Source organism: Pseudochaenichthys georgianus, chromosome 1 (assembly GCF_902827115.2).
Source record: "Pseudochaenichthys georgianus chromosome 1, fPseGeo1.2, whole genome shotgun sequence".
In the NCBI taxonomy this organism is placed as follows: Eukaryota; Metazoa; Chordata; class Actinopteri; order Perciformes; family Channichthyidae; genus Pseudochaenichthys; species Pseudochaenichthys georgianus.
The window spans coordinates 30633248-30646817 of NC_047503.1; the positions used below are offsets into that span (position 1 = coordinate 30633248).

Below are 13570 nucleotides of genomic sequence, written 5' to 3' on the forward strand. Positions count from 1 at the left end.
TGTGGGGTCAGAGGCCAAATAAAGTAAAGAACCCAGTCTGTAATGGGTTCCCTGTCTCGAGGTTAACTCAAAGCTATATCAGAGACTTTTATATGCCAGGCTAATGAGAGAGTCAGTTGTGTTTGTCAAGTATTTCAGGATCTCTCACGGATAATTTAGAGATAACGAGCTGAATATTGAAGTTTCAAGGTTCAAAGCACATACAATCAATTGCCAGTGTATTACTGCAGGTACACCTAGCTCAAACTAAGGAGTTTAAAACAACACCGCTGCAGTACATCCTGCCTTCAAGAAAGGTAAGGAGCTTTTTGAGAGTTGTTGATTTAATGTTATGGTCATTTTAGAGGTTTTAGTTTGTTGGCTGTTGTTTGACTTTCGTATATTTTTTTGCAAGAGTTTGTGTGCCTACACCATCCTTGCAAAAGTTGGTAGAAGGTGCTATACTGTTTCAAATTGCTACAGAAGAAAAATCTGTAATGCCAAAAGTGGTGATGGATGTGTAACAGTACAAAGACGGACTCACACATGTTTCATGGGCCAAACAAGTGCTCATATGTGCAATTCTAACATAGTGAGTGAGTGAGTGAGTGAGTTTAAGTGAATCTCTTATCAGACATGATGACTGAAACTGAACGACTGAAGGGAAATATGAAAACATCTTTAATGACTCAAGGAAATGTTAGATTGAATTGATCCTTGTAAATAAATGTGAGCCATCCTCTTAAGAGAGCTTTGTTGGTGATGGAAAACATTTTATGTACATACAATAAGCCCCCTAGTATCAGAATATTACTGAACGCTAATACAATCCTAACCAGGAAGTTATATGGATGGATGCTACCCTGACTTAAATGCATGTATTTATTTGAATGATGCTCTGTGTTACAAAGAGCACAACGTTTCTCATAATGGGTTCTGAGACATTACAATGAATTACATTTACTGCAATTAACTGCAGTCGTTCAAACACACATTGCGTTTTCAACATGAAAGTGCCTCCTCAAACCAAGCAGCGACAGAACCAGTCAGTGTGCACCTAAGATAAATGTTTTTAGCAGCTGACAAAATGTACCTTATTGATGATGTTTCCTTAAGAGACAATGCCATAACTGTGAAGGTGGACGTGATCATGACATTTCCTCTCTTATTTGCAATGCAATAAAGCCCCTCAGGGACCTTTAACCCCAAACACAACAACGCAGCTAATCTGTGGGTGGCATGCATAGAGCATTCATCCAGCTGTGTTGTTGGTGAACATCAGATCCATTCTAGTTGCAAAACTATTTACTGATGCTGCCTACACTTGTTAGAGTAACATATGGCAACCGTTAAATGGTAACTTTTACAGGTTAAGTGTTTCAGTTTGAGCTGCATTGTTTGACTCAGTCTCAGGTTTCAGCTTCGAGCCACAGCTGAATGGGGCTCAAGCTGCACAAGTTAAATAAAAGGAGCCCTGTCTATAGCCAGTCATGCAATAGATATACAGGTCAAAGTCAAACAGAAGCTAAATGTTTATAGTGAGGCAGCTCTGGATTAAGTCAAATGAATTAATCAGTCATTCTTTATACGACTGAATAGGCACAGTGTCTCTGCAATCTTATTAAATAAATCTAAGTGTACTGACTTTTCTACTGTTTGATTAACACGATAACAACACTTTTTTACAGTCAGCTTTCTTGCAACCAGAGGAGCTGACCATTAGATAAAATGCACTCTCCTCTTTGGCTTCACTTTTCAGAACAAGTGGTTTCCCCCCATGTAAGACCATAACAATAATTGATCCTGCAGCTCACCTGACCGCCTGCTGGCCAGATCCTGCTGTGTTGCAGATGACAAGGAGAACCTTTGTGGAGCCGCCCTGGTTCAGGTATTCAGAGGAGAGGGTGCCAGAAGAAGGTAACCTCTGTCCGTCGGGTCCTGCATTGGAAGTGTAGGGGGAGGAGGGGAGGCTGTGGTGATACCCTGAGTGGAGCAGAGGGGGGGGGACCGTTTAACAAAGGGTGACAAACAACCTGGCATTAGCTGGAACAAGTAGAACAGGTGTTTTGAACAACATTCCATCAGTACCGGTTTGGACCACAGTTTACACCTACGTTGTGTATACAAACAGGAAGCGGTACAATTGACCAAATCTGATCTTTTATAAACAAGAAGTTGACTTTTATAATGTATACATATTTATGCAAATGAACAGTTTCCTATGAATGTGATGCCCAGACTAATCAGATCCATTATGTATATTTATACAAGGAAGAGTCTATATCACTAAGTTTAAGTGTAAGGGTTAATAAAAGGGTTTTAGTTGGCATAATTCATTGTTACACAGGTAGTGTTTTTCTTAAGACCTGGTAAGGTTACAAATATAAATTCAGTCAAAAGAAATTGCTTGCAGAGAGCTGTAAATGTCACACGGTAAAAGCACTTCTTCTATTAAAATGTGACTCATGTCAAAAGCTTATTATATTCAGCTTGGAGGCAGGACTGACATGGACCAAAGCTAGAAAACAGATCTGGGTGTCAAAATGAGAAACTGCTATGCAAGGAGCAACATCTAAATGTGACATGTTTACACAGTGATTCAGAAAACATTTTCAGAAAATGTCCATTAATATCAAACCGCCCTTTGATTCTTATTCACCCCGAGGAGCTGTACGAAGAATTACACTTGATCCCTCTCACACACTTACACACACACATGCTGTGATTACTAGTGCATCATAGCTGTGGGGATACAGGAGGCCCCACCTCTTGTGTCCCAGGTGTGTTGACATTATCCAATTACATAATTAACCAATGCTTGTTCCACCCCTACTGTGCAATGAATCACTTCCACCTTCCAACCATACACACACACAGACATACACACACTCAAATAAAGATGCAGGAAATCAAGTGTGAATAGATGTAAAGCTTAGATGTAACAGCGTCACGAAAGCAGACAGATTATTGACACACACACACACACACACACACACACACACACACACACACACACACACACACACACACACACACACACACACACACACACACACACACACACACACACACACACACACACACACACACACACACACACACACCTTACTTCTAGATACTAGAAAAAAAGATTGAGCTTAAACACTCGGACTTAGGTAAGTAAATAACCTTTATGGTAAAATATGAATAATATATAAATAGAAAAATACAACTGGCTTTCAAACCATCACATGAAATTAAAAAGGAAGCTTTGAGTAACGTTTTGTTCCAAACAGCTACACAGTGATGTGTTTCCTTCTCTGCAGACAGGAGCAACTTGATGTGACATTTTATGCATATTGCCTTGCCCTTTAGATGGCCAATTCATCTCCTCACTCTTTCTCTCAGTCCACCCTCCCTCTACCCTCTCTGTCACCTTTGCCTCTCAGTTTTTCAATTGGGAGGCTGAAAAGTGAAAGACCATACATGTTTAGTTTCAGCATTACTGTCTAACCATTAACACTTTAGTCCAACTAAACAATTATACAACTATAATTGACATTTTCAATTTTAGACATTTATCTATCTTGGTGTAAATAATCTGTCACTTTGTAATTATTTTTGTTTTTTTCTTAGTCTTTGTTTCCTGAGTTTGTGTCGGTTTGTGGTTATTTTGCCCCTTTTTATAGTCTTTGCAGCTGTTTTACATCTTTTATAGTTTTTGTCTATTTCTAAACCTTTTCTTTTTATCTATTTCTGTCTTTGAGTGACATTTTGCAGATGAAACGTTATCATAAAACAACCATGATTCCTTGATATCACGTTTATAATCAATGGATACTTTTTTTAATTGTTACTTTTTAAAGGAAAGTTAATTCCGACATAATTATGCCAGAACATAACCATAAAAAAACACACATGGCATTAGCTCTTTAGTTGCTTTAAACCAATGACCTATATTGTCAGGCAATGCCTTGCAGTTAAGTTTACAACACATGTGAATCACCATTGAATCTTCATATAGTATATACAGCAAGGATAAAGGGTTGAATAGCAGTAAAAGGATCCAGCCCTATTATAAAAACACACATTTAGTGGCTGGAAGTGACAGAAAATAATAAGTCAGGATTGGCAAGGAGTGTGGTTCCTCCCACATGTCCCAGCGTCTGCTGGGAAATCCTCCTGCCAGACTTTCATTCTCACCTCTCCTTCCTCCCTCCCTGAGCCGGACAGAGGAGAGCCGCAGACAGAGGGAGGTGTTAGTGGGGTGGAACAAGGCAGTGGATTAAAAAGGTGAGACTGTGAGGAGGATTTCTCCCAGGACCAAAAGAAAGTTGCTCATTTAAAAAAAGTAATTCCCAACAGTGAAGAACAAAATGTACAGAGACAAAGAAGAAGAGAAGCTGCATGTCCTTTCATAAACGTATTTATTTAAGGATAAATTAGCATGAAATTAAACCATTTGTTGTTGACGTGTTGTGACTGTCATGGTCGCAGTGGGAATCTCTTTATGATCAGCCATTTTTAATTAAAAGATAAACATGAAGACTGAAGTGAATGCAAGTGAACTGAGAGGGAGAGAGATACAGAAGAGGCTCTTGAGATTGGAGGTGGTTAGTAAGGCAGCATTAATTAAACAGCTTAGCCCTGAAGAAGACACTACACCTCCTCTGGCGAGCACTCTCCTCTCTTGTCTTCCCTTGCCTTCCTTTTGCTTTATCTTACTCCCCTCTCTCCCTGGTACTCCATTCATCATTTCCACTATCTGCTTCCTCCCCCCCGCCCCACTCTCCGCTAACTGGCTGTTTGGGATGAATCAGCCCTGAGCTGCAAAACAGCGGTCAGCTCTAAAAGACGATTTTTGAGTGCGTTTCAAATTCATGGGATGGGTGCTGGAAGGATTTGTGTGCCTGGGAGGACATAGTATGCTGTTGTACACAGTATATTCTTATATCTAAACATAGTTAGGACTAAGTATTCACACAGACACAGGCACAGCTTGCGTCTTTTCTATCTTCAGGACTTTTACAAATCAAAGACCCCTTAACTCCACACAGAATAACTGAATTTGTGTGTGAAGTGTGGGCAAAGCACCTGCTGACTGAGGCTGAGGCACCAGAGGTTCAGTATGACTTAAAGCTAATGATAACACACTTTTTTAAAAATAGTGTTCACAATTAAGTTCCTCGGTATAAAACGCTAGACGTTGAGTTTCTGCCTCAGTTAGAACCTTCGTTGGTCCGGCATCAATCTTATTGTAAGTACAATAGTATTGTAGGAAAGGTAATTCAACACTGGTGTTATTTTACCAAACTGTTGTGTAACACATCGTTACATAGTTGTGTTACAAATAAAAAGCTAGAATCTCAAGAGAGGATTTTGGCTTTCTGAGAATCACACTCCTTTCAAGTGGTCCAAGACCAAATGGGTGACCCCGATCTGTGCAAGCCACACACCAGGCTAAAAATACCCAGGGGGCTGTTGGGCTTTGCCCCGGATGAATCAGAGTTCCCGACAGCAAACAGCCATCCGACCACAAAGCTCTCTGTCGGCAGCAAAACACCTGAGCTTTCTGCCAACAGCCAACATGACAGATTAGGGAGGTTGGGGAGGAACTCAAAACACCTGATGCCCTCTCTCCTTCTTCTTTTCTTTCTTTTGACCTCTCATATGTCTCTGGAATACACTGCATATCCCCTCTGCTCTTCTCTTTTTGTCATGAGAAGGCACAATATGCCAGCTGCTGAAGTTGCACCATTGACATTGTATTTTGCACGAATCATGTCTTAAATATTAGTCCAGCAACACTACTGCAATGTTTTGTTGTTTTGTTGTTTCTATCTGTGAAGAAACAAGATGAAAAATGGCAGATATGCTTTGAGAGAATATATGTTGCAGCACGAAAATAAGTATGAACAGAAGAAAATGTCTATGTGTCCCAGCCTTGCTGCCTGTTGCTCTTAAACACAATTAAAGTTGTGTCCCACTCATACGGCAGGTTTAGGTTTAACAGGGTTGTGGGCAGAGGAAGCGATCTAGTCATTCACATGAGCGTTTATGCTTGGTTTGTGATGTTCTCCATGAGGCAGCTGAGCCGAGGGTTGCTGTTATTTCCCCGATGACTTGTAAACATGTTCCAGAGGCAGTGGTGGTGATCAGAGCACCAAGTGTAGACTTTCTCTTCAGGTTAATTTCACTGATGAACCCTGCTGGAAGGCCTGTGAATGTTCCTGGCATATGTCTGCTTTCTGCACTGGGTTTGCTTTAGGCATCCTGCATTGGCCTTCATGGAACTGCACAGGATGCTTCCTTTGCGGGGTTTCATGTGTGATGTCTTTGTCTCAGTTGAAGACGATATATATAGGAAAGCATCAAGAGCTCACACATTATAAGTCCTTGAGCTTCCAATGTTATGTTTCCTGCTGCAAGACAGCACATGATCACTTAAGAAACCGGATTTAATGTTGAAATTGGATTTTTCTTTTCTATAATCCATAAAGTATAGAATAAGAATGTGAAAAATATGCAACACTGTGAAAGAGTCACTTAAAGAAATGAATCTAAAGAGAATTAGCACCTCAATCTACATCTCTGCTCAGCTTTGTGGAACTTAGTGAGTTTTAGCTTAATGTTCAGCTTTGCTTTAGTTACATTTAAAAAAAGAAATCAAGCTACACTGTTGAGAACACTTTGCTATATTAACTTAAGAAAAAGAAAAGCCTTGTTTTCTAAAGGTTTGACATGTAGACAGTGTGATTGTACGTATAATTGTCTTTCATTCTGCCAGAACATGTACAAATGTAATGTACAAAAGCCACAGAAAAGGAAACAAATTAAAATATATTCTATGTTTTTGCTAATATATATATATATATTAGCAAAAATCACAAGTCCAATACTTTAACACGCTGACATTATGAGGCTGTGGGAATTGATTTGTCTATTATAAATCATAATAGTGTGTGTATTTTCTCGTACAGAACTATTACCCGACTTTGAGTGGCTGATTGAATGATGTGACCACCCAGATAAACACCTAGTAATCCCTGACTCTCCACCTGCACACAGCTCTCAGCAGATTGATGGGAATGACACAGTGGCTCGAAGGTTTGTCTGAACAGTCAAGATGACTGATTGTGGAGCCACACTGTGCTGTAAGTGTGTGTAAGTGAGAAGAAGGGGGAGGAATATACAGGAGACTTTGATAACTGCATCTATGTCACAATCCATGTAGATTATGTTTGTAATTTCCTGACAAATCCTTTTTTCTACCATGTTACCCAGGAAATCCTCTCTATTTTCTAACATACTAACATCACACACAAATGTGCTCTTTTTTAAAGCCCAGTTGGCGTCTATCTGTTCGAGACTACCTCAATACACTCTTCTCAAATCATGTTGGACTTCTCTATTAATTCAATGTTTCACTTTTTAATTTCAAGGGCACTGAGTGAAAATTACACACAATTAAACAAGTTGGCACACTTAGCTTCCAAGAGCTACTATTTAGCAGGAAGTCCTTTTCTTTGTGCAGAACTTTACCACTCTATTTATGTGCAAATTGCCAGGACTGTAGGGGGTGAAATAGGATGCTACTGTGGTGCTTGGGACCCAATTGATTTTTCAGTGCTTTCCATCATGACACCTCCTGCTGCCATTTCCTCTAAAAGCGAAACCTCATTATTGTACCAAATAGCGGAGCTTATCCAATATACCCAAAAACACTAGCTGATTGAAAACTGAAAGTAGGAGAAAAACAGCTCCCACACGGAAAAATACAGCAGGTTATGAGGAAAAGGAATTCCCTGCATTCATTAAACCATCCGTAGGATCACTGCCTACAAAGCATGACAGTGATTTTACACAAGCTAGACGTTTGTATATATCGTGTTGCTCTTCGAATGGCGTCTCATTATTCATTGATGCAAATCAACCCCTACCCGACCAAGAAAATTACATAAAAATCAGACTCCTACAACACTGTTTGGATAATTAATTACAGTAATAGAGGACAATAACTATAAATAATACATGGCTTAGTTGAATACTCAATTATGATTGATAAATTATTGTCCATAGCATACCATTTCTAAGGATGCTCTGATCAAGGGACCATATGCATTCATATCAATCCAAAGAAGGAAGACCAGTCAATCTAAGGTTGTCCCTTTGGAACATACATTTCTATATTTGTAAGGAGCACTACACTTGTGATTCATAATTGCTAAATTGTCACTGGAAAAGAAAATATAAAGAGATCAAGAACAAGAAAACAGGGCAAGAGAAGGGAAGAGGTTTAAGACACAGAGAGATGGACGAAAAAGACAAGGGAAGACAGGAAGTGAACACTGAAGGGAACAAGGTACCGGCGCTGGCAGTGTTTAAAGAGTTATAAGAGTATACAGTTAAATAGTTGATAAAATGCAAACTATATGTGGCTACTTTTAAGCAAGCATAGAGTACAAAACATGGTTTTATTTCTTTTAAAAATAATACTTCAAATAATTGTACTTTAATGTAAGCATTCATTTTTCATTCATGCCCTCTTTTATCATGGCAAAAATAACTAGTCTCTGTGGACTCTGTATACTAGGATTTATTTAATATAGCTGTATGAGCTCTGTGATTCTGAGGAAGAAAAACAAATATATAAAAGGATTTCAGCAGCTCAACAGAATAATAAAAAGGCAGTAAATGAAGAAAGGTACATAGTGGGCTGTGGAGCTGTTGGTTTCATGATTACTTTTCTTGGTAAAAGGTTTGTTCTCTGTGACAAATATAACTTTCACCAAAATCACATTTTTCATGACTTGATTTCTGTATAATTTTGGAAAACAAATCATTACCTGAGAATAATCTCAAGGTCACTTCAGATCTGAATATCACAAATTAAACCTACATCAATATTTACGTGGTGTATGTTTCATGTTATGCAATATGATCAAAGGGTTACCATTTAGATGTAATTAAAGCAATAGGAGAAGCAAACACAATTGAAGTCCTATCTCAACATCTATCACTGTAAACAGATTAAAAAAGAAAAGAATACTAATGATTTTTCTACAACATTTCTAAAACTAGAGTTTTGTGGATTTCAGGCTTGACCTCGATTTCTATTGATCTGTTTTTTTATAGCTACGAGAGAATAGATCACAGATTAACGATAGTCGTATCCATATATACATCTAAGTGCTTCATGCATGTTAGTCTTTGTTTTTAAATGCTGCACAATTAAAACTGAGGGTGAGACTGTACATCACGTTCCAGATACATAAACTGACAATTTATCACTGAAGCTGAGTTTGATAAAGATAGAAATCTACATATGCCTTTGCCAGTGTAATAAAGCCAGTTCAGGTTAAATGATCCCTGTCATTAAAGGTTTTTGAAAGTACAAAAATCAAATGTATGAATATATGTTCATACATATCACCTACACATTCTCACATTCACATTCTCACAATACTCACATTTAGTAAAACTATAATTAGACCTCCTCTGAAAAGTGGTGTTTTTCATTTTATTGTTGGTTCTACAGAATTTCCATACAGTAATCCATCATGGCAGCAGGAGGCTTTACTTTTTTCAAAGAGGCTGCAAAAACAAACTTGAGTGATGGACAGCAGCAGTACTGTAGCTGAAGGGTTGTTTAGTCTGAGGAAGTGACCTCTGCACTACCTGACATACGTGAGGAGGACCAGTCAAACAACCAGTCACCACAATCTACAAACCATTGATCTGGCTTGTCTATCATTACGTACTCTACTGTATAAAATACTTACAGCAGAGTGAATGCACTGAACTGACAAAGTGAGGCCTCCTTAATCCCAGAGTAATCATGGTTTACATAATCTCAGTCACCATAGTAACACTGGTACTGCTTCTAATATATGGGTGCTTCTTTTTGTCTATACTTTTTTGACTTCATGCCAGCCGTGGTCGCGGCCATTTTGTTTTTGGGTTGTCTATGCGTCTCTCCCATTCTCCTCAATGCAATATCTCAGGGATACCGATAGGAAATTACTTCAAAATTGGCAAAATTGTTTACTGGGACAAAAAGCATGAAGTGATTATGATTTGGAAGTCGCTGTGACTTTAAAAAACATGCATACTTTAAGAATGAATGCGCTTATTGTGACTTTTTGGATCCACATGGATATAAACTGTTGGCAGAGGCAAACGATAAAATGGTTTTAATTCTTCTTTAAATTTAGTTGAACATATATTTATCTGGATTTAAATTTGATAATTTTAGAAAACAACTTATATTAAATGTATACCATTAAAACATAACAGTAAAATAAAAATAAATCAAAACAAGATAATTGTACTTTCCCATTGTGATTTAGACCATAACATTGAATTGTGAAAACTAGAAACTTTCCGTGTGAATTTGTGTCAGCTGTCCATCGTCTTTTACCTCGACGATGCGATGCTGGGCTCTGAGCAATAATGATTGTGTAAATTGATCATGTTACATTTTATAAAACATGACATAAATCTCATTGAATAAACGTTTTATATCCTGCAATCTGGTCCGCTGTGATCGAGGTAAGGGCCATTCATCATTTTCACCAGATTGCTCACAAGAATGGAAGTCATATTTCCCAGTGAGCACTTAAGTGTGATTCATTACAACAAGTGCACATATGTGTGTGTCTGTGTGTGTGTCTGTGTGTGTGTCTGTGTGTGTGTCTGTCTGTCTGTCTGTCTGTCTGTCTGTCTGTCTGTCTGTCTGTCTGTCTGTCTGTCTGTCTGTCTGTCTGTCTGTCTGTCTGTCTGTCTGTCTGTCTGTCTGTCTGTCTGTCTGTCTGTCTGTCTGTCTGTCTGTCTGTCTGTCTGTCTGTCTGTCTGTCTGTCTGTCTGTCTGTCTGTCTGTCTGTCTGTCTGTCTGTCTGTCTGTCTGTCTGTCTGTCTGTCTGTCTGTCTGTCTGTCTGTCTGTCTGTCTGTCTGTCTGTGTGTGTGTGTGTGTGTGTGTGTGTGTGTGTGTGTGTGTGTGTGTGTGTGTGTGTGTGTGTGTGTGTGTGTGTGTGTGTGTGTGTGTGTGTGTGTGTGTGTGTGTGTGTGTATATGTGATGATATGTGACTGCCGCCTGTCTCAGTACTCTGGTTTACTTTGTGAAGTGATGATAGAGATGCCTCTTGTGGAGAAAGTGAAGAGTCTTTATTTTTCATGAGCACTTTCAGTAAGTAAGTGAATTATTCATGTCATTCATCTTTGGGGGGGAACAAAAAACATTAAGACTTCATTCAGCAGTACGTTGATGGACAAAGGTGAGACATAACTCCTCTAACTGGCAACCCACAGAAATGGCAATTAATGACATTACGATCAGATATATGACTTAATGAAGTCCCTTTCAGACAGGAACATTGATCTGTGAAAGTACTTAATGTGTGAAAAAAGAGATCTAAAAGCCCTGTTTGGGACACAATGCCAAAGAACAGGAGCGAGGGTAAAGGATTGCTATCAAGATAAAACAGCGTTCACACTGGTGGCCTTAGAGATGAAAAATAACACATTGCTGTTATGATGAAGCACATCTCTGCTTCATTAGAAGTTTCCTTCCTAATCACTTTTCTCATAAATCTCATAACTTAATCAATGCGCATGTTGAACATCATACATAGTAACCAAGATGCTAACGTTAGGCCAACACTATAGAGTGTTGTTGGATGCTGTACAGTAAATGGATGCCAAAAAAGAAAGTTGAAAATGAATGCTTTGAAAGTATGCTTCCTTGGTTCACACTAAGATTATTACTCTAGTTAAAATGGTGTTGTTCACAGTGTTTTAAAGTTAAACATACATTTTCAAGACGTATGTATACTACTTAGAAATACAATGCACTACTTTATGCAATAATACCTTCCAAAGCATACAAGAATAAGGAAAAGCCAGTCGGGTTGATATGGCCCATGATCACATTTATTAACCTTTACCAACCTGGACAAAGATAAGGAATATTCTAAGAAATATACGTGAAACGTATTCAAAAGACACGCATTAAAAGGGCGACTACACATATTTAGTGTTATACTTTCCCAAAGTTAGGGAACCCACGAGAAACACAAGTCAAACTGCAAGCAGCAGATTCTGCGTGATCCTTCCCATAATTCACCAAAAAAGATATTAACGCCTGCCTGGTCAACACCCATTCTTGTATGCTTTATATTCTAATTGTATTGTTGCATAACCCTGATGCCACATGTTATCTAGTTGTTATCTAGTTTTTCTTTATCCTACATATATAAAATAAATTAAAAGTTTTCTGACTGATTTTCAAACATTTCTGTTCACATTTCCTGAGAGAAATGCAAATCTCAAAGGGGATGCGTTAGCCAGCTTGCTTTATAAAGTAGCAAGAGGTGTATGTTTGTCATTTCTCTGTCAATATTGCATACGGCATGCCTTGCATTGATGAAAAGGGTTTTTAAAGGCCATTGATGATGCAAGGCTGTCTCAACCTCATATCGCTCTCAATTATTAATTTAGGGACACACAACTCTGTTGCTGTTTCCCCCCATGAATACAATTAAAGCCGGGGAGCAAGCACCTGAAAATATTCAAAACAAAAAGAAAGTTTTACCTTTGACAATCGACGTTATCTTCTAAATAGTTTTTACTTGTCAAATCGGAAAACTTCATAATGTTTTAGAAAGATGAATTACTTGCAGAAGTGTATTCAGGTCAGGATGTTGTGATGCACCAGGCTGGCATTCTGTTACCCTTAATTTAATTTGTTTGGATGCTCTCATGCATAAAAAACATAATGGAAGGAGGAATACAAAACACATTGCAGGCCACTCCCCAGCAAAGTAAAAAGAGTATCTGTAAAGAATACTTACTTATAGTGAAAAACTGTGTGAATGAGTGTGAATAAAAGTAAATCATGAGGGCAGCTGAAGGCTCAGGACATTGGGAATGATAAGAACATATTTAACATCGGAAGTGAGTGTCGTCAGTGGAGATCTTATGACATGGTTACCTGAGTGTGGTGTGGAGCCTCCTCGACTATGGAGGGGCGGAGCCTGAAAGGCGTAGATAACGTCGCTATCAGCAATTACTGTCATGTCATCATCATCTGAAAAGGATCGTTGGAAACCTGTAGAGTACAACTCTGATAGGATGACCTGGAGAGAGACAGATAGGTTCAAGGTTCAAATCGAGGTCATACGAACATAGCTACAGTGTAGTTATGACGACAGACAGTGTTAACATTTGTTCCTTAATTGATCTTCACAGAGCTGAACCAGATATTGGGTTCTGTTTGTTGAAAACTACAAGGGAATACAAATTATAACGAAACATAAGTTTAAAATGTAACACATTTAAAATAAATGTTAATGACTACTGTTGCTAATATATTACAAAAAGCAGCTTGTAAAAGACGAAAATAAATGTCTCGAACAAGCACACAACTTGAGATCAAAACGTGGCCATTGAAATACAAGATACAATTTAAAACATCTACGATGGGAATTATGTTAAGGACACGTTTCCTTTTAGTCTTTGAAAATATCTATTTCCTAGTTTTATGTTTAGGAGAAAAATCTAAAACATTGTATTCATTGCTCGTACGTTTTTGTGCAGACTGACACCATTATTTT

The 13570-nt window shown here is 38.4% G+C and overlaps 1 protein-coding gene across 1 annotated transcript in view; it reads right to left on the bottom strand.

Moving 5' to 3' along the window:
• The window catches only part of usp43a (ubiquitin specific peptidase 43a), a 118690-nt gene that overhangs the window by 43450 nt on the left and 61670 nt on the right, over positions 1–13570 (bottom strand). Inside the window, exons 6-7 of the mRNA XM_034083073.2 lie at positions 12949–13093; positions 1794–1962 (exon numbers count right to left, since the gene is read on the bottom strand). Coding sequence (XP_033938964.1) covers positions 1794–1962; positions 12949–13093 — 314 coding nt within the window. The remainder of the gene's footprint in view (positions 1–1793; positions 1963–12948; positions 13094–13570) is intronic.